The sequence below is a fragment of the Corapipo altera genome, unplaced genomic scaffold (genome assembly GCF_003945725.1).
Source record: "Corapipo altera isolate COAL_440 unplaced genomic scaffold, ASM394572v1 61, whole genome shotgun sequence".
NCBI classification, from domain to species: Eukaryota; Metazoa; Chordata; class Aves; order Passeriformes; family Pipridae; genus Corapipo; species Corapipo altera.
In genome coordinates, this window is record NW_020884910.1 from 7,893,946 (window position 1) to 7,918,157 (window position 24,212).

The 24,212-nt window shown below is 41.4% G+C and overlaps 1 protein-coding gene across 18 annotated transcripts in view; it reads left to right on the forward strand.

Annotated features, from left to right (window-relative positions):
• The first annotated feature begins 4,884 nt into the window (after nucleotides 1–4,884).
• The window catches only part of LOC113951876 (rap1 GTPase-activating protein 1-like), a 45,616-nt gene continuing 26,288 nt past the window's right edge, over nucleotides 4,885–24,212 (forward strand). For 3 of the 18 annotated variants that reach the window (XR_003529307.1, XM_027653427.1, XM_027653428.1), the window contains exons 1-6: nucleotides 7,792–8,271; nucleotides 12,290–12,383; nucleotides 12,847–12,882; nucleotides 18,201–18,248; nucleotides 19,364–19,402; nucleotides 19,516–19,707. Coding sequence is in view for 13 of the 18 variants with exons in the window: in XM_027653427.1 (XP_027509228.1) it covers nucleotides 8,228–8,271; nucleotides 12,290–12,383; nucleotides 12,847–12,882; nucleotides 18,201–18,248; nucleotides 19,364–19,402; nucleotides 19,516–19,707 (453 nt within the window). In the remaining 5 variants the exon portion in view is untranslated. Of the gene's footprint in view, nucleotides 4,984–5,003; nucleotides 5,132–7,789; nucleotides 8,272–8,318; nucleotides 8,443–12,289; nucleotides 12,384–12,846; nucleotides 12,883–18,200; nucleotides 18,249–19,363; nucleotides 19,403–19,515; nucleotides 19,708–20,208; nucleotides 20,493–24,212 lie in introns of those variants that run through there. The other 15 variants (XM_027653433.1, XM_027653440.1, XM_027653429.1 and 12 more) reach the window with 12 other exon arrangements.

Below are 24,212 nucleotides of genomic sequence, written 5' to 3' on the forward strand. Positions count from 1 at the left end.
CCTCCTTATTCTCTACGTGTCCGTTTTGGTTAACAAATAAATGATCCATTATTTTGTCTCCTAATGCTTTGCATAAACCAGCTATCTTTATTGCTTTCCAGGTGGCCTGTCATTGTGGAATAATTTGTAGGTGCTTTTTGATGAAATTCTGTTGAGGAATTAATTGTGAACAGTTTGCATGTTGTTTGTTTGCTGTCCTGATTCCTGTTAGTAACAATGTCCTCCTCTTTCCGTGATTGAGAAAGGCATTGTATCACAGGCTTTTCTTTTATTGACAAACAGTAAGAAGGAAAGGTGAAGCAAGGAGACAGTTCCTGTAAGTGAGGCTCTGATCTCTGATTCAGGTAATCTCAGATCAAATTCCAGTTGTTACAAACCCTTCGGCTGTGACTTTAAGCAAATCTCTTCACTGCAGGTGTCTCCGAGAACATTTTCTTTTAGAATGGGGACCTTTGCAAGTAGGGCTGAGATTTCTCCCGAGCTATCATCTTGCATCCTCTTTCAATTAAAAAAATAAACGGAAACGTTTCACAGAAGTACAAATGTTTCACCGAAGTACACCATTTCATAATATTTCAGGTGTTAATCAAGTCCAAGAAATTATCAGCACGACTCCTCTGCCCCCACCCCGCCTGTATTTACAAGCGACCCAGGGGTGTAAGCCCTGTCGGGTCTCACATACAGGCTCCGGGCACGGCAGCCTATTTGTGGGCGTCCCGCTCCGCAGTGGATCGTGCCGTCCACACTAATCAGCACCGGCTCCCATTATTAAAGGGGCCGCCGCATCGTTCTCATTTCCCAGAAGAGGGGGCTGCTGCCAGTGGAGGGGGGCCTGAGTGTCCTGTCCCCGGGGATTCCCCGGTTGGGTTGGTCTGACAGGAGCCGTTCCTGCCACCCTTTGAGCTGAGGGCTGCTTTAACTCCTTCTCTGCCCTTCACAGTTGCAGAAGATGTTTGTGGGGAATAATCCCAGCTGGTTCAGATTATCTGGACAGAGAGAAATTGAGAGCAACTTTATCCCTAATTCTGCAAAAGGAACTTACTTGTCCAATTGCCTTTCCATCCAGGTGTTCCTCTGTTGTCTTCACCTGCACTGCATCCCGGTCTGACCTCCATTCCTCCCCAATCCGCATGTCTTTCTAGCAGCAAGCACCATTTGGAAACTTGTGGGTATACACATAGCAAAAAAGCTTTGCCTGTGCTCCCTGTCTTTTTGTTTGGATTAGGCAGCTATTATTACCCTTATTTGAATACCATTTCATTACTGCAAATTGTTAAACCTGTTGATCCAACCCAGGCAAGGCCCATATGTTCACCCATATGCTCTTCAGCCTCTCACCAGTCTAACAACCTGCCTTTCTGTCTCTTCTGTCCATCTATCTGTTTTATCATGACCTTGGCAATCCTTTCACTTCTCTGCCTTGATTTCACATGTAATTCACGGACATGAACTGGCTTTGTATATCCACGTATCACTGCTTTTGAGGGACTGGGCTGAGAGAGGGTGTAAAGAAAGTTTTCCTTTGTTAAAATTATTAATTAAAGGCAATTATGAAGTTAATTGTGCCGTAGAGCCTAGGAGCACCTTTCTCTTAGGTGTTCTTATTATATAGATACTGCACTACTATTTGCAAACTATAGGCTTGTTACAGTGCCTTCCTCTGGGAGAGTTGTCTTCACATCTCATGTTTTCCATCTACCTGAGTTATCCTCTCATTGAGCAGCTGTGATATACTTCCAGGGCAAGACTTGCTGGATGCTACAAACTCTCTGATTTTCCAAATACTTTCACATATGCCAAGAAAATTTTTACCTGCTGAATGATTAGAGCACTTGATTTCTGGGTGGAAACCACTGGTGAAAAATTTCAACTTGATTATGATCTGATACACTGCAGAACTTGAAGCTCTCACATATTGTACTGACATTATGAACTTTGAACTTTTGAACATTTCATGCCATGGATTTTCCAACATGCAGTGAATAAAATTATAGAATAAATTAGAAGGGAAAGGTCTCTTTTAGGTCAACTACTGTGCACAAAACAGACAACTTCAAAGCTAGAACAGGTTCCTCAGGGCCTTGTCCATATATCTTCTGAAGATCTCCAAGAATGATATTACTCAGCCTCTCTCGGCACTTTTCAGCACTGAACCACCCTCATAGGAAGAACCAGTTTTTCCTTAGATATAGCTGAAATTTTCCTTGATGGAACCTGAATGTTATCTCTTGTTTTTCTGCTGTGTCCATAGTGAGAACTTCTGTGGAGGAGCTGCTTCCTCTTTTCTAAATGCTGGGCATTCCAGTCACATCTGAAATTAGCAAGTAATCCCATAATTTCCTTCCATATGAATTTTTTCTGTTAACAAATATCCAGAGTTATACTGTCAAAATCTCCCCCAATTCATACAGTAATGACAGGCAAATAAATTAATGCTTCACACATCATTAAGTTCTACTAGCAGGCAGCTTTGCTCAAAGCTTGAAAATAAACTAAGTTGTTATTAAAGGGCTCTGCTGAGAGAATGATGATGCACTTCCAAGGGCCAGTTTAAAATTCTGCTGCTTGCGAAAAAAAGTAGTCCTGCCATATCCCATTTCCATCCCTGACCACTTATCCCAGTCCCCTTCATCGCATCAACACTAGCATTCAAGATGTTGCGTGGATCCACTGGCTGATCCAAGTGGGACTATCCCTGTGTCAGTGTGGTATGCAGGCATCTCAAGCTGTTTATACAACTGTACTGATGGACTGAGAGCTCTATCTCCTTTTGCTGGCCCTGGGTGACAGTGAGGGTTAGTGTGTCTGTGCCACTTTATCCTTATGTGGAACACTGGTAAGCATGGGAACGAATATCAGTAATGTATTGTGAGATCTTCAAATAAAGGTCTCAAGGAAATGTGAAGTGTTAGTATTTATGTGGAAACAGTATCTTTTAGAGTCTTTACAGACATATGTGAAGACTCAGTCAGTTTATAATCTAAGGGTGATTTAAAGACATATAAATGGCAGGATGTTATAACTGCATTGATCAGGTTATGAATAATATTAATTTCAAATTGTAAGATGCCAAGATAGTCACACAATTAGTCCAGTATGAGTCTAATATTCAGGAAAAAAAAGCAAAAATATATGCTCCTATATCTGCAGGTAGATGCACAGGTATTGATATTTTTTGTTTACTGGAAAGCCAAACATGACAGCTGTTCTAATACTTACAATGCTGATCTTTTTACTTTTATTGAGTTTTACCATGCTTTGGTCTTAGTCGACTTTTCTGGAAAAACCCCATATTTTAGACAGTCTATCTGTGTACCATTATCCCTTAGTAACCTTTGGAATAGTTATATTCTACCAAAATTAGTGTATCAAGGTCTCAAAGATAATTTATTGATTTGATAATTTCCTTAAAATTATATTCTGATAATTTGATAATTATATCTTTGATATATCTTTGATAATTACCTCAAAGAGAATTTTTTTCTGTTACATCAGAGAAGAGGTTCCTAACAAATTAATTAAAATGGTCAACCAGGAAAAAAGGTTTCCCATAAATGGTCCAAAGGAGGGAAAGCTTGCAAAGTGAATGTCATCGAAGATTCAGCACAAGAGAAGGGTCTTGTAAATGCTCCAGAGAATTCAATCAAAGTTCTTAGACCTGAAACAGCTGCACAAACTAAATCCATGGAAAATTTGTTGGTTTTCCATCTATAGTACTTGATGGTTCCTATGCTCAAGTAAAAACAAAAAGGTGCTAACTTTTTCTTTATTTAAAACAAAGAGTTTCCAGCCTTCATAATTGTGGAGAAATGCTTGACAAAGACTGATCCATGAAGTTTTGAAAACAAGATAATTAAAAACAATCACAGTGCCCTCTTAAAAAGAGTTGTTGGTTTTCTTACTCACAATTTCTATTAGACACTTGATTTTTAATGTAATTTCAGGAAGCTCTTTATTACTTATGGTAAAATTCCTGCAGATTTTTTTCAAACGATGGGAAAAGTTACCTAGGGCAGAAAAGCCATGGTTACCTTCTGTTTGAGCACCATAGTATATTGTTGGGGTTTTTTGTTTGTTTGTTTGTTTTTTTGTTGGTTTTTTTTTTTTTTTCTGTCTCTGTGGTGCCTCTGCCACATCTGTGGTCATGGGAAGATTTAACAGAAGAAATTACTGTGATGTTTGAGTTGACCTAGCAGGAAGGTCCCCCAGCAGACCTATGGGACCAGCATGAGGCTGAGTTACTCCAGTGCAAAACAGAGCAGCTAATTTGGCCTGGGAATTGAACCTAATTTTGCTGTTAGGCAGATCTAAAGCACTCACCCAGTTGTAGGTAGTAGCCCTCTACAAAGGCAAAATGCTTTAAAAGCCTTGGCCTAAGTCTGCCAGAACCCATTTTACCTTTGCCTAAGGCTGGTACCACGTAAGAATTCTTTAATAATCTACAAAAATTGTGACACAACAATCATGCCAACTCACAGGTCAATCTCATGACTATGATTACCAAAAGCATTTGCAGAAAGTACCATGTCATCCTGTCACCTCAGCTTATCCTCTTAGTTCCTTTGCAATGATACTAAATCAGTACTATGTAAGCAGGTTTCAGATTTTTCCAGTCCTCTACTTTCCCTTTCTACTCTGATCTATACACATGAATCCTGATGACCCAGCTCACCGTCACCAAATAACTGCCATTATACTTGAGAGGACTAGAAAAATGTACTTTTCTGTGGAAAAAACACCCCCTTTTTCATTTTTAAAGGTGATCCCCGCAGGTCTGGGATTAGAAGTGCAGGGAGCAGGATGTTGAAGTACAGAGCGGTCCGTGCTCCACCTCTGGAGCTGCCCCCTGTCTGTCCCCTTCTGCTAGGGCAAATCTTCCCTGCTTAAGAGCACAGCTGCTCGGCAGGCTGACTGTTCAATCGGCAATGATCTCTAGTTTCAAGTATGACAGCACCGACCTGCTCAGCCTCCATTCAGCCGCAGGTGGGGGCAGCGGAAGAGAAAGGGAGGGAGGGAGGGAGAGGGAGGACACTGCAACCTACGTGAATAATTGATAGTGCAAGGAAAGGAGAGCAGCTGGGTTCCCTGTCTCCATCTGCTCACCAGCTGGGGATGAGAGATCCTTGCTCAGGTAGGGGATGAACAGCTTAGCTGCTTTTATTCTCATCTTGCCTGCAATGCCAATTAAAATATTTTACATCTAGAAGGAATGGGAGCAAAGATAGCTGGGGGAGGGTTGATCCATATCTTCTCTGTTGCTTGCGTGGCGTTGTGTAATGGATAGACTTTGGGGTAGTTTCAGCCTCAGCGGGGAAAGTGTTTGTGTGGTTTTGTAAGACATTATGCTACACTGCATTGTGTAGAGAAGCAGTTGGAGAGAGAGAAAGGGACAGTGAAGCTGGGGAGAGCAGATGTCTATGTAGGAAATGAAACAAACTGAAGGGATGAAGGGGCATGAAAGAGGGTCTGTCCAGACTCAAAGGAAGCCCACCCTGATTCTGTCAATCTTGGACATAAAATGATGGGTCCAAGTGCGCAGCGGGAGGTGCAGTCTGTGCACAGCCAGTACTATATATAGAAGCTGTGTGCATACGTCTGTGGAAACAGTTGATGTGAAAACATGTATGTTTCTATCTGTGGATGTATCTATGAGTTTGTGTAATATTGTAGTAAAACATTAAAAAAATACAGCTTTTACCCTGAAGAGTTGACCCTTGAAGGATATGCTGCTGTGTTTATCTGGTACTGCGCAGTTTCCGTGGAGCTCCTGATGTTCTCACAATGACTCAATTAATAAAATTGCAAGGACTAGTTTCTGTGTTACAGCCAGTACAGACTTTTCCTATGTGAGCAAGATAAAATGCTAATGCAGGTAAACAAATGAAAAACTTCTGCTAATAAAAACTAGAAAAATACATAGCAAAAGGTATAAACACCAATTACTGTAATACATGTATTAATATAGCTACATGGATATCTGAAAGAACAGAAAATTGTATGCCAGTCCCTAAAACACACAATATCTATAATATGCATAATGACCTATGCAACTATAGACAAATATATGGATTACAATCTGTGACGGTAAGTACACAGAATTAGTCATATCAGAATGCAACTATCAATAGGAGCTGAAGCTACTTAGTACAACTCAAGGCTTATATTTGGTGATATTGTTGCATCAGCAGGGTAAATAGTAACAATCATTAGCTTGATTATAAGTTGAGGAACAGAAAGGGGTCCTGGGATTTGCTTGCATGTGATCTATTCACATGATTATTGCTAAAAGAGGCTAATTAAAACAGTAGTTAAGGTATTTAATAATTGTTTTCTGGTTTGCTTGTGTATCTTGAGGGCTTTGTACACAACTGGAGTTGCACAGAAGGTTAGGTAAAGCTGTGAGACAGTTAAGTGAAAACTGAGCCCAGTGTGGCTTTGAATGTGAACAAAGTTGGCTCTTGTCTGTAGTGGCAAGGAGCCAAAGAACAAGGATGGCAGAAAGACCTGGGCCTCACTGTATGCTTTCACGATGTCCAGGCTTGCTAGTGCTGCTGATAATGACCCTGAGATGGGGGAGGGCAGTAGTTACTGCTGGCAGCCCTCTCTAGCAGCAAAAAATAATGTCTCTTCCTCCTTCCTAGATGCAGCAGAAATGGCAAGCTTGGCTCTTTGCCTTGGCCCAGTCACATCTCTGCTCAGACATTCAGGTGAATGAGTGAGAACTGCTTGTGCTGCTGTATTCGGTGCTCTGGGTCCATTTGGGAGGCATTTGGGTTGGAGCAAGGACGTAGGCTGTATGAGTTAGCCAATACTCCAGCATCACATCTTCCAGGGGAAAAAAAAAGAAATAGACAAGAGGAAATGGAATCACTTGAACTCCATGCAACTTACTAAAAATAGCAAGTAGTCACTCTCTTTGTCTATTCAAAGTTGTCACCTGCCTTGATTCCTTACTCCTTGCAGTCTCTTTTCTCACAGACCCTTGAAGTCCCCATAATCATTTCTATCCAGGTCTTTTATGAGCAGAATTTATAGGAAGCATTAAGATGAAAATGCTGCACTCATCCCTAAACCTTTGATGTAACTGCTTGCTCTCTATTTTTCTTTTTACTCCCCCCCGCCCTCACTATATCAACTATCTCATATTTCTGTCCGATTTCTCTGCATTTCATTTGTACATCTTTTCCTAGCTCTCTGGCTCCTCTGCAAATTCTCTCTTATTCTATGTTTCCTTATGTCCTCTTCATGAGTCAGAACAAAACCAGTGTGAGACTGACACTTGGTGTAAGGTTCTAGCTGCTGCTTTTATAGGTCCTGATGTAAAGAGGAAACATTACATCATCCTGTGGAATGAAACTGAGAATCAAAATTAAAAAAAATTGTCCAGAAGAGCTCTGTATTCTTGTTTAAACACAGGTATGTGCATACTCTTGCAATGGAAAAGCATCTTCTCACGCTCAATTTTTATTAGGAATGACGATCTATTGAGTGAATGCAAATACATGTGGTTAAGGGGTTTGGGATTCCTGAAAATGTGAACTTCCTAAGTTTACATGTTAGACAGGTGAGCTATTTCATAAGCTGTGTAGTGCCAAATCTCTGTAGTACTTGATGTATGCCAGCTCCAAATGCCAAGGGCTAGTGGATTTAGTATCTTCTTATCCTTCCCTTGAAGGGAATGGACATATACGAAGCCTTGATGCTCGCTTTCCCCACTGGATACTGAGAGCTTGGGGAAGTGATTTTGTTCTATAGCAAAGTTGAATAAGGGACCCCTCTGCTCTTCCTGTCTAACGCTGCGCTTGTCTTACCATCACGGAGAACCTGGAGAGCAGCATCCCCGGCTCGGCTGTCCCAGAAGCTGCTCCTGCACTGTCCGTGGACTCCCCACAACCCAGGGCTCTAAGGGGAACCCATTTTCCCCAGCGGAGGAGGGGCAGGAGTCACCAACCCATCCCCCTTTATCTCATCTTCCTCCATCCCTCCTCCTCCTCCTCCTTCTCGTCCTTCCCTGAGCCGCTGCCGGCTGGGGCCCGGTGCCAGCCGTGGGGGTCCCTTCGCTGCCTCTCCGGTGAATCCGGCCTGCGAGGAAGAGGAGGGGTGGGGGCGGGAGCCGCGGCTTCGCGGGGGACCGGGAGGGAGCGTGAGTCTTTCTCCATGGCGAGGCCGGGGGAGAGGAAGCTCCCGAGGAGGGAACCCGGGAGCTGACTCAGCGGAGCATTGCAGCATGTTTTCCCGGGAGCACGGCTTCCCTGCCGGAGCCTGCGGAGGGTAGGTACCGGGACCGGGAGTGGTGCCGGCGGCCGCGGGGCCTGGGGCCCTGCCTTTCCCGGGCAGCCTGGGGACGGGGCAGGGCAGCGGCTGCCGGCGCTTGGGGCGCAGTGCTGGAGCAGCAGGAAGAGCCCTCGCGGGTTGCCTGGAAGGGCGGAGGGCCGAGGAGGGGTAAGGCGGTGGCTGTGCCCCGGCCCAGCAGGTCCGGGTCTGGCTGTGGGCCCGACGCTCCCTCTTCTCTCCCACCCTCCTTCCCTACCTCCCTCCCGGACGCGCTCTGGCCGGGGGGACGAAGGCGGTGAGGTGACATACATCAAGAGGGTGCTCCTCTCCCTGGAGGGAAAGAGGGAGGCTCGGCGGGCTCTTCTGCTACCCTGGGAATGGGGAAGCTCTCCAGTTGGGACTTCTCAGGAGCTGGGAGTGCGAGATAAATTTCCCTCTAGAGTTATCCTTTCTCCTGCCCCGCGGGGCAGTACCTCACGGGCAGAGAGAGCTGGCTGGGTTCTCCAGGCCCTCCTGATACCCTGCCCATCTCCTTTGTGGCTGCACGAAGTCCTGAGCAGAGGGCATGGGCAGCCCACGAGTGGGAACAGTGGCCTCCACACGAGGGGCAGGAGCTGGGGGGAGTGTGGCTGGAAGTGAGGTTCCTTACTGGAAGTCGGGGTCTACGAGCAGAAAGTTTGTGACCGCCTGAGAGCAAACCACATCTCATCCGTAGTGGTTGTTTCCTTTTCTTAGTTCTGTCTCAGTAATTCCTTCTCTTGAGTTTTATGAATCTGCGTGTAAGTAAATTTCAAAGCTGTGCAGGTGCTTGAGGGTGGGGCTATTCGTGTGATGTTTTCAGCTGTCTTCACTGTATACCTAACAATCATATTTGGTAGACTAAATGTGTCTCTATAAGGGGGAGATGAGAGAGAAAGAGCAGAAGCTGTTGCTCATGAGAAGTGGTTGCCCGGAATTTTCCTTGTGAGTATTTCAGGCCTGCTTTTGTTTCACATTGCCTTCAGTTCTGAATTGCCTATCCCTTCTAGTGAGGGATTTAAAAAACATATTAGTGTCTCACTATCCTATCAGGCTGTGCCACCAGTTATTTTATTGACTGTCATTCCATAGATAGCTGCAAATCATGCTGTAGTGTTTCTCCTTCTGGAAGGCTTCCAGATTAGCTGAAGTATTTACGGTAGCTATGCACCTTCTTCCCTGTGAACTTCCAGGAAACTAGTTACCCGAGGATTTGGGGCACTTGTCTTTTAGAGTGCAACAAATCCCCTTTACCTCTGGAATACTTATGAAAGGATGTATGAAATTCTGTCAAGTCCCATTTGTATTTTTCTTAGAACAAATATTTGCACTGACTTGGTTCTTGAACTGGCTCAGCTATAGCAGATAGTGATGATTTTGAGAGCTGTATAGAGGGATCTCTATATCAGGACTGAAATGATGCTGCAAGACAAGAATATAGGGCATGAGCAGAGTTCTGTGTGTGTGGAGATAGAGGTCTGCAAAGGTGCTTCCTGCACTGTTTCAGAATTGAGAGTGGAGTCTTTGGCAGTGGATCAGCAGTACCTACGTTTAGTTTGGTTACCCACTTGAAAGTAATACACTGGTTAATGTCAATAGCAAAATCCTGGTTTAGACTTCAGCATTTTCCAGGCCCTTTGCTTCTCCTAGTTGCCATTTCCTAAAAATAAAGCTTCAGCAAATAAATATTCCACTCCCAGATTGCAGAATTGCTTTTCTTTCTCAAAAGGATGATATTCTTCTTTTCTGTGGTCAAAGAGTTTGAAGTTCCAATTTGAAAAGAAGTATGTTCTCTTTCTTTAATAAAACTCAGTGCTTTTCATTCCAGAAGTTAAAAATTCACAAGTAGATTTTCAAGCAGTAGTTATAATGGCCCCACATTTTTGTGATATTTTATAAAAGATAACATAAAATTCAAGTAATCCTCCTGGATTTCTAAAGTCTGTTGGCACATTCCTAATCTGGGATAATTATAGAATTTTGAACATCTCTAAATGTATGGTAAGACTGGTGATTTTGGTCTCTGCTGGACTCATTTTGACAATAGAACTGTACTAGGATTCAAGAGTAAAGGAGCAGTTGCTGCACAAAGTTCTCTGGTCAGTCCAAAGTATAGAGATAAATTTATGGTGAGAGAACAGGGGCAGTACTGGTCAGAGTTATCTCATGTAGGAACTGCCAGATTTCCATGATGCAGGTGTGTATTTAACTCTTCACTGGATGATTCAGCGTTCAACCCAGTGACATGCCAAAGAAAATGCTGTAGCATGCAACAAGGCCCCAGGGCATCCAGTTGCACAAAAAGTTCAACTATTACATTCCTTTCTGAAAACGAGAATTTATCAAATTAAGCTCTTATCTTTTTAGGGCTCACAGAATAAAAACTTCAGGTTTTTAAAAGAAACAATGAAAATCCTTCATGTACTGCCTTGGACATATATTTTGCTTATCCCAAATATGCTTCAAGTAAATGAATAAGATGATGAATGAAGCATGTATTAGTATAATATTAATATTCATTTAAAATACATTTGCCATCAAATTATTTCAATATTTATTTGAGGTTGTCAAGACTAACTCCTGCATCTTCCCTCCCAGATATTTTATGGCTTTAATCTCTAGATGCATTACACAGATCTCTCTCATCTCCAGTTTCAGGATGTGGGATGGAAGCATTGTGTTACTTTGTGTAGATGAGCCTATATGCAAGTTACATGATGCCATTGGGCCACTAAAATAAATTGTGAATTGTCAGAGCATTATGCTTCTTGGAGCTTGTGATAGAGTAGCTTCATGATTGCAGAAATATGTTGTACCTCCATACAACAGGGAATGCAGCCACTGGTTTCAAAGCAAGAGTCTGCATGACTTACAGATACTGATCTCTTAGAATGGAAGCTGTAGCAGTCATGCATCTAACAGCTAGAGGATAGCAATTCTTGATTGCATTATATTATTATTATATGCATTATATGATGATTATATGGCCAGTGATGAGTGGTGTCCCTCAGATCTGTGTCTTGGGACTGGTGCTCTTTCATATCTTTATCAATGTCATAGACAGTGGGATCGAGTGCCCCCTCAGCACATTTGCAAAAGACACAGTGCTGAGCAGTACAGTTGACACAACAGCAGAAAGGGACCATCCAGAGGGACCTGGACAAGCTCGAGAAGGGGTCCCATGGGACCCTTGTGAAGTTCAACAAGTTCAAGTGCAAGGTGCACCTGAGTCAGGGCAGTCCCAGACATAAGTACTCAAGAATAGTATGTGTGTCTTTTAAACTACAGTTTGTGTTACTTTTTATTTTCCCTTCTATGAAATCAAATAAAGTGCTGCTGCTTGTACACACTACTGCTCCAGCAGGGGCCATAGTAATAATATATTTTCCATAGCAGGTGGGCAGGCAAAAGCCCATCTAATCTCCACGCTGGCTTTACTAGCAGTGGTAACACAGAACCATGCCTGCATCTCTCCTGCAGGCTATATCAGTTCTGATCTCACACCATCTCTGTTATGCCCCTGTCTTGGAGACTAATACCCAGGCTGTCCTTTAGATGCTGATTTTGGTGATATTTCAGAACTTTCGTCTCTTTTAATGCGGTCGAAATCTGAACACAAAGCTTCTTGTGAGACCTTCTTGTGATTCTTTAGTCTGCTGCAAATCTGTGATGGAAGAGGAACTTGGCAAAGAAAGACCATTCAGCACTTACATGACAGTTGTGAAGAAAATATTGTGTGTGAACAGAGACAGAGCATTCAGGGCCAGAAGATTTTTGCTGTTATATCCAGGATGTTTTCAGGCTGTAAGTAGTAATATCTCAGGGATTCTCACAGGAAATGCCAGCTTCCTCATAGGTAAGAAATGGTCTGGGGAGAGGAATAGTAAGCAGAAGGCAAAGGAGACACTGCAGGCAAGCGCTGGCATCTTGAATTCTCTAAGTGTTAAAACTTTTTTCTTCTTTTTTTTTCTTTTTTCTTTTACTCTCTCTGTTGCAGGAGGTCTGAGGAGGTAGCGCGGTGCTTCAGCAATGTTATAGACTCTCCCACTGAAGGCTTTCCATGTGCCCTCACTCCGGCTGTCCCAAACAAGGTAAAAGCAGTCCATGTTCCTCTGGCTTAGGGTTGGAGTGTGCTTTGAACAAAAGTTATGTGTGCAGAAGGAATGACTGAAATCAAACTCGTGTGCAAGCATGTCTTACAGCTATAGTCGCCTACTTCTGTGAGAATCCTAAACTTTTTCATTTAAACTGTTCTTGTGCCATACCGTATCAAGTCAGTGTGACCCGTTGAAAGAGAGAAATTCCTGATACCTGTCTGACCAGGTTTCAGGCCAAGCTTTTGCAACACAAGCTGAAGACAATTTGGCCAGTTGTTTTGCCCATGCTATCCGTTATAAGGAAGAACAATTCCATCATGTCTTTGGTGAGCAAGTAGTTTCTTTGCTAGAACATGGAAGGAATTGTTGGCTCCTTCAATATCTGAGATATGACAGAAGATAATGTTAGCTTCTTCAAATGTTAAATTATTTTCCCCTCTTGTCTTTTCCTTTTCAGACTGTGGACTTGTTTGAGATGATTGAAAAAATGCAGGTAAGGAGAAGTAATTCTGTCCAGTTTTGGGATCTCTTGATTTTTCATAGCCAAACAAATAAACAGCTGCCATTTGTCCTGTCACTTCACTCCCAGTGCCCTTTAGTTTGGGCTTGCAGAATGTTTAGGTCTTCTGGGCACAAACTCCTATGCCTGCTCTTCAATGGGATATCAAAAGCATTTTTCTGTGTTTTTTCCAACCAGCATGATGGAAGCAATAGACACAGATTATTATAATTCTGTATGTTCTTTGAGGAAGTGTGATTCTGAGAGAATCAAAGCTGCATTAAGGTATCTCTGTCATCTTCTTCAGAAAACTGTGTTTCTGATGGGTAGCAGGTACTAATGACAGGTGATTAATTGGTTGTTGACCTAACTGCGTTTAGCAAGGTCAAACAGTTTAATAAATAACTATGGTAGGCCCTGTCTTTAACTTGTGCAAGGTAGAAGGACTCTGCCTTAATTCTTATATGGAAATAGGTGCATTTAGTTGCATATATTATGTTATAAAATTAAAATAGGGCAGAGTTAGGTTTCTCTGCCTTTTAACTTATCAAATAAAGAAGTAAGAGTATAATAGTATATGTGTTAAATATATAACAATGAAGTCTTTAAATTTTTCACGTTGTGTGTTCTCAGAGCATCCTTACAAGCTGCCAGTATTTTCCCTGAGTGGTGCACCTTCTTTAAAATGCTGTGCTTAACCTTGACCTAGCATAACACACAACGTGGCACATAACTCCTGCTTTTTATTATGTGCAGGAATTAAACTTATCAAAACCAATTAACTTCTTTTCTGGCATTTGGGTGATCAAATTATGAGTATGAGGAAAATGCAAGACTTCGGTGGGACCATAAAGGTGAGGAGGTGAAAGGTAGCAGCAAAATGCTGAGGTAGTATTTGGCAGACCAGAAAGGAAGAAGGAGGGAGGGAGGGGCTGAAGGTATATCTGCTATATATTCATGTTAGACAGACACAGGCCTTGTAACCACTGTACTGACATTCAAACTATATTTGGGGTCTATTCTCAGTGATTTAGAATGACAAGCTCTGTAAGTGTGCCTGGCTTATTTAACTCTGTGCTGGAAAGTAAGCTTGAGCATGCAGTGCTGCTTCAGTTCAAGCACATGTTAAAAGGTATGACAGTCCTTTCCAAGCCTTTTGAAATATGTTTAGAGAAGAGTCACTAGCAGATGTCTCTTACTGGAAGACTGTTGCTTAAGATTCTCAGTGTTTCTCAGCTCCCAGTTTACCATATGAAAAGTCTCTGACTGGATTTACACTCCTTTAGTTAGATAACAGGAAGCTGATAAGAATTTCCGACATATGCAGGCTGCTTAATTTTGCATCTGTGTTGTTTTCTTAGCTGCCCATTGTTAAGACTGTATAGTAGTTTGTTTTTTTCTAATTCAGTTTGTTTTGTCATCTGACTTGCACTAGGAGAACTAGTATCTGCTGTGTAAGCATGACAAAAGTTTTTTGAAAGAAGAGAGATGTTTTCCAAAAGAAAAAACTCCCCCGATATTTTGTTTAAATATCTGTTGTGATCTTTCTTTGTATTTTTACTAATTTATTTTTTATTCTTTTTGGGTTTTTTTTTAGTTTCTCCTTCCATTTGACTGTGACAATCTTTTAGATTTGTTGAATCAATCTTGAAAATGAAATGTGGGATTTTCATTAACAGTCAAAGTGAGTAAAAGGCAAAGCAAGAGACTTGAACATTTCTTTTGTAGAATAACAACAGCAAAGCTACGGGATAGAATTGATTTTTGAGTATTTTAACAATTGGTTTGGAGGCTAATTGTATTACTGACAATTAGCATAGCCATTTTGCATTGCGTGTGATGAATTAACAGGTAAAGTTGTGCTCTCTTTTTAAACTGAAACCAATCCCCAAGATCTGGGAGAGAAGTTTGCCTTTTTTTTTCCTTTCTTTTTTTGTTTTCAATTTTAATTGGACTTGGAAGTAAATGGGCTATTGGCCACTTTATTCCATGCTTCCAGGTGTAGTGAAGTCACAGTAAACGCTTTAAGGACACATAGGACTATGTTGTTCCTAGATTGCTTTGCAGTGGAAGTAGTTGAAAAACATGGACATTTTATTTCAACCAATAAAACCAGATTTTTCACATCTTCACGTTTGCATAGCCAGTCCCTCTTCACTTAACTGCTTTTGTTTGCTGCCTCTGTTCTGCATTATTTTTTAGTTTCCGCATATTTTTCAGTCTTCTTTTCTCACAACTACCTTCATGTTTTTTCCCTGTATTCCCTTTTGTATCCAAGTTGTCTGTTTTGAACTAGTCCCCTCCAGACACTGCTCTTTCCCCATGAAAAATGTGTGTGACTGTAGCGTTGTTATGCCATGTTGGACCTGACTTTGGGTCTGGACAGTTTCTTCTCTGCCATTCATTCTCTCATTTTGCTCAGGCCAGGTGTTTCCCCTGTACAAGACCTTGGGAATATCAGATTCCCAGAATGATCCTGTCTTCAGTAGGGTACCCAGGGAAACAGTGAGGGAAAGCCCTTCCTTAAAGGCAGTACTGCAAGCCATACTGGACCAAATCAGAAGAGTATCTCAACCAGTGGCTGAGACTGCTGTAGTTTATGCCTCTCCCTTTCGAGGAATGACAGTGATCATCAACAAATTGGTCTGCCCATGCTCTGACACTTCCAACAACTTATGCTGTATATTTCTGCAGTCCTGGTTACCCTTTAAAATAAAGCTTTGGACTGTACAGCCCACGGCTCCATTAGATCTTTGCCAGTGTTTTAAGCTTCACTCTAAAGGAGAGGTTGGTAGCTTTAGACCTATGTCTTCTACTCCCAGACTAGCAGGAGCTCCCTTAACAGTGCAGGGTCATGGAATGTGCTGGTACATTCCTCTGCTCTCTATAGAGGCTCTGATACAACAGCAGCTCCTTTTATCAGGAAGTTTTCCCTCAGGCCTTGCTGCGATATTGGTCTCCTACCAGGACCTCCTTTGAAACTGGAAAGTTTTTGCAGTTATCAAATCTGCCAAAAATGTCAAGGAAGGGGAGACAAATATTAGAAAATTGTGGTTTCCCAATCTCCATTTCCATGTGTAGAAAGCCCATGGTGCACAGTAAGTTTGTGCCAGTACTTTCCACAGTTAGTTGCAGAAGGCTTTGGCTGCTTTATACCTATGTATGCCCTGGTAATTTGTTGTTCATTTTGACTGCTGTATACCAAAATCACAATTCAAAACAGGTCTTCTGAAGTTTCTCTATGAAAGGTTTCAAGCTGCTATTTGTTTAGAATCCCTTGTTGAAAACATAAATGAAAAAAAAATATTTTTTTTGAGGGCAGGGTGGTGGTGGTGGTGGTATAACTCTCTCAAAGTTCAGCTTTTATAGTTTGATCCTGTGTCACCCTGTAGATACTATTCAAAGCTTCTTTCTCCTAATACAGTTAAGGAATTCAATTTCGTTTTCAATTTTGTTGTCTGCTGATTTTTCCTTACTTGTTTTACTATGTTTCTATATTTAACCAACTAAAATTTGTTGTTACTGCTCCTTTTTGCGATTGAACTCAACTTCAAACTTAGGAAGAAGGACCTCATACATCTATTTCTAGTTTTCCTTACCGTGGAGTTTAGCCATACTGTTTTACTTCTGGTTTTTCTAAGAGTTTTTTAAAGATGTTAAGCATCTTTAGGAGCTCAAAGTCTGGCTCCTCGTCATTTCATTAAAGTTTAGCTTTTTTTATGGCTCATTTTTATATTCTTTTAATAACCTTTCTCATTTTTCCAAAACCTCATTTTTATGTGAAATAGATATGTTGGGGATTGTTTCCTTTTTTTTTTCCTTTTGTTGCTCCTGCAAGGAGCATCCTGATTATTAATAATCCTCAATGTAAGGTTGCTATTTCTTAATGTCAATGTTGTTGCTATGCTAGTAGTTTTTGCACCCTATACAGCTGGAGCATTGGCCCAAAACTTTTGTTCTTGAGCCTCCTAAGTTTCCGCTGTAGAGCTCCTCTGAGATTTACCTATTTCTACCAGAATTTTGTTTAAAAGACAGTTCCACTGTAGAATACATACATAGACATACCTGTTATAAATCACATCCTGTTTATTTTCAGAACTAAGTCGAGAGCTGCCTATCCTGTCTGGAATCCCTGATTAGCCGCTCCATTAAGCAGTCGCTGATGGTGTATAAAAATGTAGTCTCAGCATCATATTCTGGTATGACAGTTACAAGATTTAGGTGGCAGTAGTTGAATATTCACCTATTGTGTGTAAGAGAAAGCTTCAACTTAAATCCTGGTTTTCAGCTTCCTATCTAACAATGCCAATTTTGGCTCTTCTTCTTCAGTCTGTGATGGCAACTTGGACTATGGCCTGTTGACCCCCCGTATCTTTTTGGCTTCTTCTGTTCTGGGCCTATGCTCTGTGTTGGGGCTATCCTCAAAAAAATTTTCCTATTCTTGTGTGCTTCTGCTGCAGAGGTGTGGTGGAAGTGAGTTCCTTTGCCATGGTGAGAAGGCAGAGGATGGAATAGCCTTAAAGAAAGAGAATCAAGTCTGGATGCCAGCTCCTGACTCAGGAAGATACAGGCATTCAGTAGCCTTTTGCCTTGCAATTCCAACCCACCTTGTGGTAGTGGTGCCTGGGAAAGCAGATGTACATGGTTTTACTATGTGGCTCCTTTTTGCCTTCAACAGTCTCTTGCACTAGTCAAATGTTTGGATGGAGAGCAGCTCTGATTTTCTGCCTTACCTCCAAGACATGGATTTGTTCCCATATGTGGATGGAAGCAAGGCACATGAGCTGCTTGATAAGAAAAGGGCTTCTTGTTTAACTCTAATGCTCAAAACAAGTGTTTTTTACTTCCCTGAACCTTGCTTTGAGGCTCTCTATGCTTTGCCTGACAATATCTTCAAGGGAGAAGGAAGAGTAGAACAGGAAAGAATGGTTGGAAATACTGTTCTTTTGTGTTCTGTCTTTACCTCTTCCACTTTTTTATGTTGCTTCGGATAGGAAATAAAGTAGCTAGAAGAGATTAGAGTAGCACATAGGATAATCAGGTTGGGAGATTCCTTTTGATATCTCCCAACTTTCTGCTTTTTAAGAGATGTAAGTTTGGGGGTAGCCTTTCAGTTTTAATGTCAAACTAGGGGACTGGCCAAGTTCTAGCTTTCCTGCTCTTTTTTATTCAAACTTTCAAACTTGCATAAAATAGAAGATTATGTAGAGAGACAAAATATGCATATTGAGTATATGGAGAAGGGCACAAAGGGTAAGTGAAACAGACATGCTAAAATATAGGATTCACTGTCTATGACTTTATGTTTCCAGGGGAGTCGTCTGGATGAACAAAGATGTTCCCTTCCAGCTCCTCTCAAGGTCAGGCCAAGTCATTGTTGCCTCTTAATTTGCTGAGAATGGCAGATAATTACTGACCTGGCTTCTAGTGTATTTTCATCTTGAAATGAACAGGGAGTCTACAAACATCCCAAGAACACATATATGCTTGCCTTTTTTCTTTTCTTTTTTTTTCCTCATTGCTGCACAAAAGGGTGAAACTGTGTAGCTGAAATAGAATTAACACTTCCCTTTTTCTAATTTAATGGTTCCAATAAGTGTTTATTATTATTGGCTGTCTTAATTTTGCCTAAGTAATTTCTTAAATTTAGTCAATATAAGAGCTATAGTAATATCCATGAAACCAGATTGCATTTATTTCAGTAGTCTGCTTGAGGACACATAGAGATACTCTGGAAAGCTGGTCCATTTTGCTCAATATTAGGACAATAAGGACAGATTCCCATCTTTAAATCCTCAACTCTTCTTCTCCATTTCTTCAGTCTCAGCTCAGGCCCAGTAAACTTAAAATCAAACTTGACCTTGATTTTAATCTTGGAATAACCTTTAAAAAAACCACTTAGAGAATTGATACAGGTCAATTCTGACAGAGATGGTCAGTGATCTTTGTGGCGATGGAAGGGGCATCCAGTTGGCATAAAATGGCTCAGATACTGTTCCTGTTCCCTCAGTCATGCCTCCGCACTTGTGGTTGTATGCCACAGATCTAGCCATGGAGATGACACAACCTCAGTCTCACTGTAAATAACAGTACTGTTTCTACTATTCCTGCTGTCATCTCTGTCTGCAGAAGAACAGCAGCTGTCTAACACTGTGTGGAAGGAAAAGAGAGATGCTGACTCCTCTAACCACATCGAATTTACCTATAGTTTGGCTTCCTCCACATTTTGCATGCCTATACTCTGTGGTTTCAAGGAGGAGGGTGGGTAAAATCTGACTCCTAAATTTATTGTTCTCAAAGTTCTATATTACAATACTGAGACCTTGGAAATGGAGTCTAACCTTTGATCTTGAAATGAACCTCTAAAGATGACCTAGGGAAGAATGGAAGCTGAGAGCACAGCTTGCACTATCATGAGCACATAACGCTTTAAAAGATGTCACATGCTTTTGCTAATGGTCTCTTCTGATTTCAGACAGAAGAGGAGTATATTCCTTACCCCAGCATCCATGAGGTGAGTTAGTACTACTCTCCACTGTTTTTCCTTGGACTTTATTGGTTTTTCAGCTTATTGACCTTCCAGCTTATTGTTGTGTCAGTTTTGATGCTCTCTGTCCTTCTGAATAGGTGTTACAGAAAGGGTGGCCATATCCTCTCATTATCTTACCCCAGTTTGGGGGCTACTGGATTGAAGGGACCAGCCACAACCTGTCCAGCTTGAGTCCAACTCTGTCTGATGTACCCTTTCCCTGGAGTGGTAAAGTGAAACTGGAAAGTGACCCTACAGCCAAGCTGTACCGCAAACATTTTCTGGGAAAGGTAAGGGTGACCTTCAGAACCTTCTTTTCAGCCTCAAGACTGAAATGTTCCTTGAGCTTTTTCTGATGGACTTAGAGATGACTGCAGAGCTGCTCCATTTCAGTTCCTTATGATGCCTTGAACTAGTGTAAATAAAGTACATACTGTGGTATGGCCTGTAGTGCGTTAAGTTGGTTCTATCCCCTTGTGAAATGTGGAAATGTACATCATCCTGTGCATTAATAGAAGAGAAAGATTTGCACAGGAAATTACTATATTTGGTTAAGAAGCTATTTTGAGGCTTCTGTACAGATACCAACTTTGGGATGACAAGGGGAAAACAATGTAATAAAATTGGAAATGGAGATCGTATTATTTTAGAGGGGACTTCACCACTGACAGTGCAAGCCTCTCAGTAGGAAGAAAAATGTTCTGTTTTCCTCAGTGTTTGGTCATCATAGAATGTGTATGATGAAACTGGAATGTGTGTTTTATAGTTGTTGATTTAAGTGATCGTAGTGGTTTGGTTTTTTAGGCCTTCCTGGTAACCAGGTCAGAACTAGGAAGTGGCCATGTTCCCAGTATTCCCTATGATTTTTTTACGTAAGCTAGAGTTTAAATAAGATGGGAGAGAAGCTGCTTCCTCTCTTCCCTTCCGGCAAGGTTTGGAGACAGCAGACTCCCATGGCTGGTCTTGCTCCTGTGGGGGAGCTGAGGCCTGGCTGGGCCTACAGGGCCTGTTGTTTCTGCCGATCCGGGGTCTGATAGCGTGGCGGTGGTGTTGAGTGTGATTGTGCTATGTTAAGGAAAGTATTAAGGTTTTCTTTGACTAGTTCTTTATTGAGTGTGTATACCTGGTTTTTTGTGTGGTTTTTTTTTTTTTGCTTTTTTTTTTGGTTGTTGTTTTGTTCCTTTCCCTTTCTCTTTTCTGTTTTTTTTTCCTTATGTGTATATAGTTTTTGTAATTGTATATAAATGAAATATAAGTGTACATATATTTATATATTGCTTTAGCTCTCTCTTATTTCGGTTCTCTTGGTTTTTTTTTTCTTTTCCCTTGGTTCTTGTGGGGGGGGGAGCTCTTGCGGTGGGGTTTGAGGACTTGGCAGGGAGCCAGCTCCAAACCACCACAGTGAGTTTGGTGCTAAATGCTCCTTGACTTAAAAAAATCCAGTTTGACACATAGGGAAACAGAGCTTGGCCTCGTAAAGTGTATGTTTGCTGGCTGGCCATTAAGATCCATCTGGGTTGGCCTACTTAGTGAGTTGGTTGATTACCAGACTGGATCTAAGGATGATATTAGCCATCAAGAACAAGTGAGAACAACCCATGATGTCTTCTGAGATTCAGTTCATAGCATAAAGAGATAAGAAAGATAAGAAAGCCTGACAGGTGTACTCATGCTGCTTACTCAGTGATCTCCCTCAATGACTGCTCAGTAAGTTCAAAAACAGGAATAGGTAGAGCTTTGAGCAGATCCCCAGCACTAGCTGTGCTTGTGTAGTATGCAACTCTGAAAACTGATATTAATATAATTTATAAGTACTTAGGAAAAAAGAGAAAGCCTTCCTGGAGACTTCCTTTCAAGACTGGCAGATTTGCTGTGCAATCTGTTAATGGACATTTATCCTGCAACCTTCTGGAAGCTTTCAGTATGCCAACTGTAATTATTTTTATGTCATGTTGAATTTGGGGTTGTGCTTGAAGGCTTCCAGAGACAGATAGCATGAGAGGCAAATTGGGATATGATTTTTTCAGTCTGATTGTAGGATTCACTGCTGACCTGATACCACAAAACAGTTGAGGTTGGAAGAGTCCTCTGGAGCTCATCTTGTCCATACTCCTGCTCGAGCAGGGCCATGTAATCATTGTTCCTTCCAAGTGAGATCCAGGATTCCCTGTATCATCACACTTTGCATTTGCAGAGTGCCCAACCATCAGTGTCTCAGTACTAGAGAAAATTTCCTCTCTCCTGTGTTATTCCTATTCTAGTGTCCAGTGTTTTATTCTTTGCCTTAATTGATATGAATGTGTGTCTGTGTTCAATTAAACGTGCACGTTTTTGAGCAAGCCAGTGTCAGAAAAGAACAGGGTGAACAGGACTCTTGTCACAGAAAAGTCTTCCTAATAGAAAACTTTACCCAATGGTTTAAGGGCTTAGGTAAGGAAGGGAGGTCAGAGCTTTTTCTCTAGATGAGTATTTCTTCAGTGCAGAGTTTGTGATACCATTGATTTTGATTCTGTGTGGATTGGGTCCTTTTCTTGCTGAGAACATGGGAGGGTTATTTCAGTGATGTCAAGAAAGTTCTCTTTCAAACTTTGAATAATGGCAAACAGTTCTTAGCTGAAGAAGAGTCCAAAAGCATCATGTGGTGGGAGAGGCACAGCCAAATGGTTTAGGGAATATCCTTTAGAAAAGGTGGGAAATTAGAGCATTGTGTGTGGTATTACAAACTTAATATGCATGTCTGTGTTATGCATGGGTGTGCATATACAGGTCATTCAGACAATTCTTTTGACTCTTTTTGCAGAACCTTTTATAGCAGACTCTCTAAAACAACCTTCAAAAAAAGCGGTAGGACACACAAGCTGTAACTCAGTTCCTTTTCTTTGCATCATGGTCTGTATTTTATATGATGATTACACAGTAAGATTTATTCTGCCTGTAGGAAGAAGGCTGTAAAACCTTATGTCTTATACTTTGGGAATAATTCCATGTCTACTTTGTTTTCCAAAGCTATAATAAAGAGAAGTAGCCTGAAGCCAGGAGGGGTTTAATAAAGGTATACTACCAGTCAAAGAAACTTAAGGTGCAGTTTCATAAGTGCTTGAGGCTGGCAGTGCTGATGAGAGAAGCTTTCTTGCCATGCATTCCTGTGTTTCTCCATTAGGTTGTCCTTTCTTCATGCTGGTTAAAGTACTGTTGCTGCAGATGGCAGATATCTTAATAGCTTTATAACTTCTGAGGCAAACTGTCTGTTAGTCTTTTCCCTTGGACCCATGGAGGAGACTTAATTGTTTTCACAGAGATCTGTTTGAAATCCAAACCTTCCTTTCAGACTGCATTAAATGTTACAGAAACCGCTTCTATGGCTGAAGAAATTTGTATCTATATATAGGTCATCTCAGCTCCAGGGTATATTGTCACCACTGAGAATCTTCAGTATTAACCATGAAGTCTTTTGGTGGTTCATCTCTTAATATCAGGACAGCTAATGATAAATGCTGTTGTCCATTGAAGGACGCGGAGTCTGCCTTCTGTTGCCTGTGTGTTTTTACAGAGAAAGAAAATCACAGAGGAAAAAGAAAATCGTAATGAGGAAATTACAGGTTTATACATACATATGATTACTCAGATCTCAGTTTAAAACCCAGGCTTACATTCAGGATCAAGTTACACAGCCAGAGCAGCTTTGAAAAAAATTCAGTTGTTTTAAGACTTCCACTAATTCTGGTGCCCATTCTGCTGTGAAGATTGCACCGTTTTGTGTAGCCCTGTTATGTTGCCTACAGAGCTGATAGCCCGGTCTCCAAAACGACTGAGATCTCAGTGTCAAATCTGCTGGGGTGTGGCTTAGAAGTCTCACCAAAAGAAATCTTGATTTCTGGTCTTTGCAGCTCAGTGTTACTTTTGGCTGCAGCTAACTTCAGGTTTTGGCTCCTTGTCTTTTGGTCTGCCTTCTAGTCCTGACTTTTATTGGCATTGTGCCATATTTTTCCTTAACAGCCTGTCTTGGCCATCCACCCTAGCATATGACTTCTTTCATTTATGGGTTTTGATTCTAGACTTCAGCTGACCATTGAACATGCTTTTGTTTTGCTCCTTGAATCTGTCTATTCCTCAGCTACTCTGTCTTTCTGCCCTTGGTCACAGTGACTACTGCACCTGATTCTTGTTCACATCCCAAAAATCTATTAGTATCCTGAAAGTCATGAGCAGAAGAAATAAACTGTCCTTTGTGGCTTCCTTTGATCTCACCTTTTCTTCCCATGGACAGATAAGTTCAGTCACTATCATTGACTTGTGTGACAGATCACACTGAACTTATGGGATTTGGACACTGCAGCTAGAGGCCATATTACTCTGCCTCTTTGCTGCTCTTTACTCACACTTTAACTTTTTCAGACCCTCTCATTTGATCAGCTGTGAAACCTTTTACCCATAAGTCAGTAGCAGGGCAGTTCTGGGTGTTGTTTTTTCCTGTCTCAGAGAGGAAATGGGGACAATCATATCTTTAATAATTTAAAGAAGTCGAATAGCTTCATCTTCACATTGAGGTTCAGGGTAGTGATTGTAGTCTTAGTTATTCCATTTTTTGTTTCACAGAGAGAATTGGTTCATGTCTGTTAACTTCAAGTTGGCTGTGTCCACTTAGATATCAGAGTATTTCACTAGATATATCTTTTTTATTTCACAGTGAGTCAGAGCTATGACTAATACAAAAAATTGTGTAGACAGCAAAAGGCAGTCTCACCAGTGTATTGAGAGAGGTTCTGCAAGCCAGAATAGACCTTTTATATTTTCT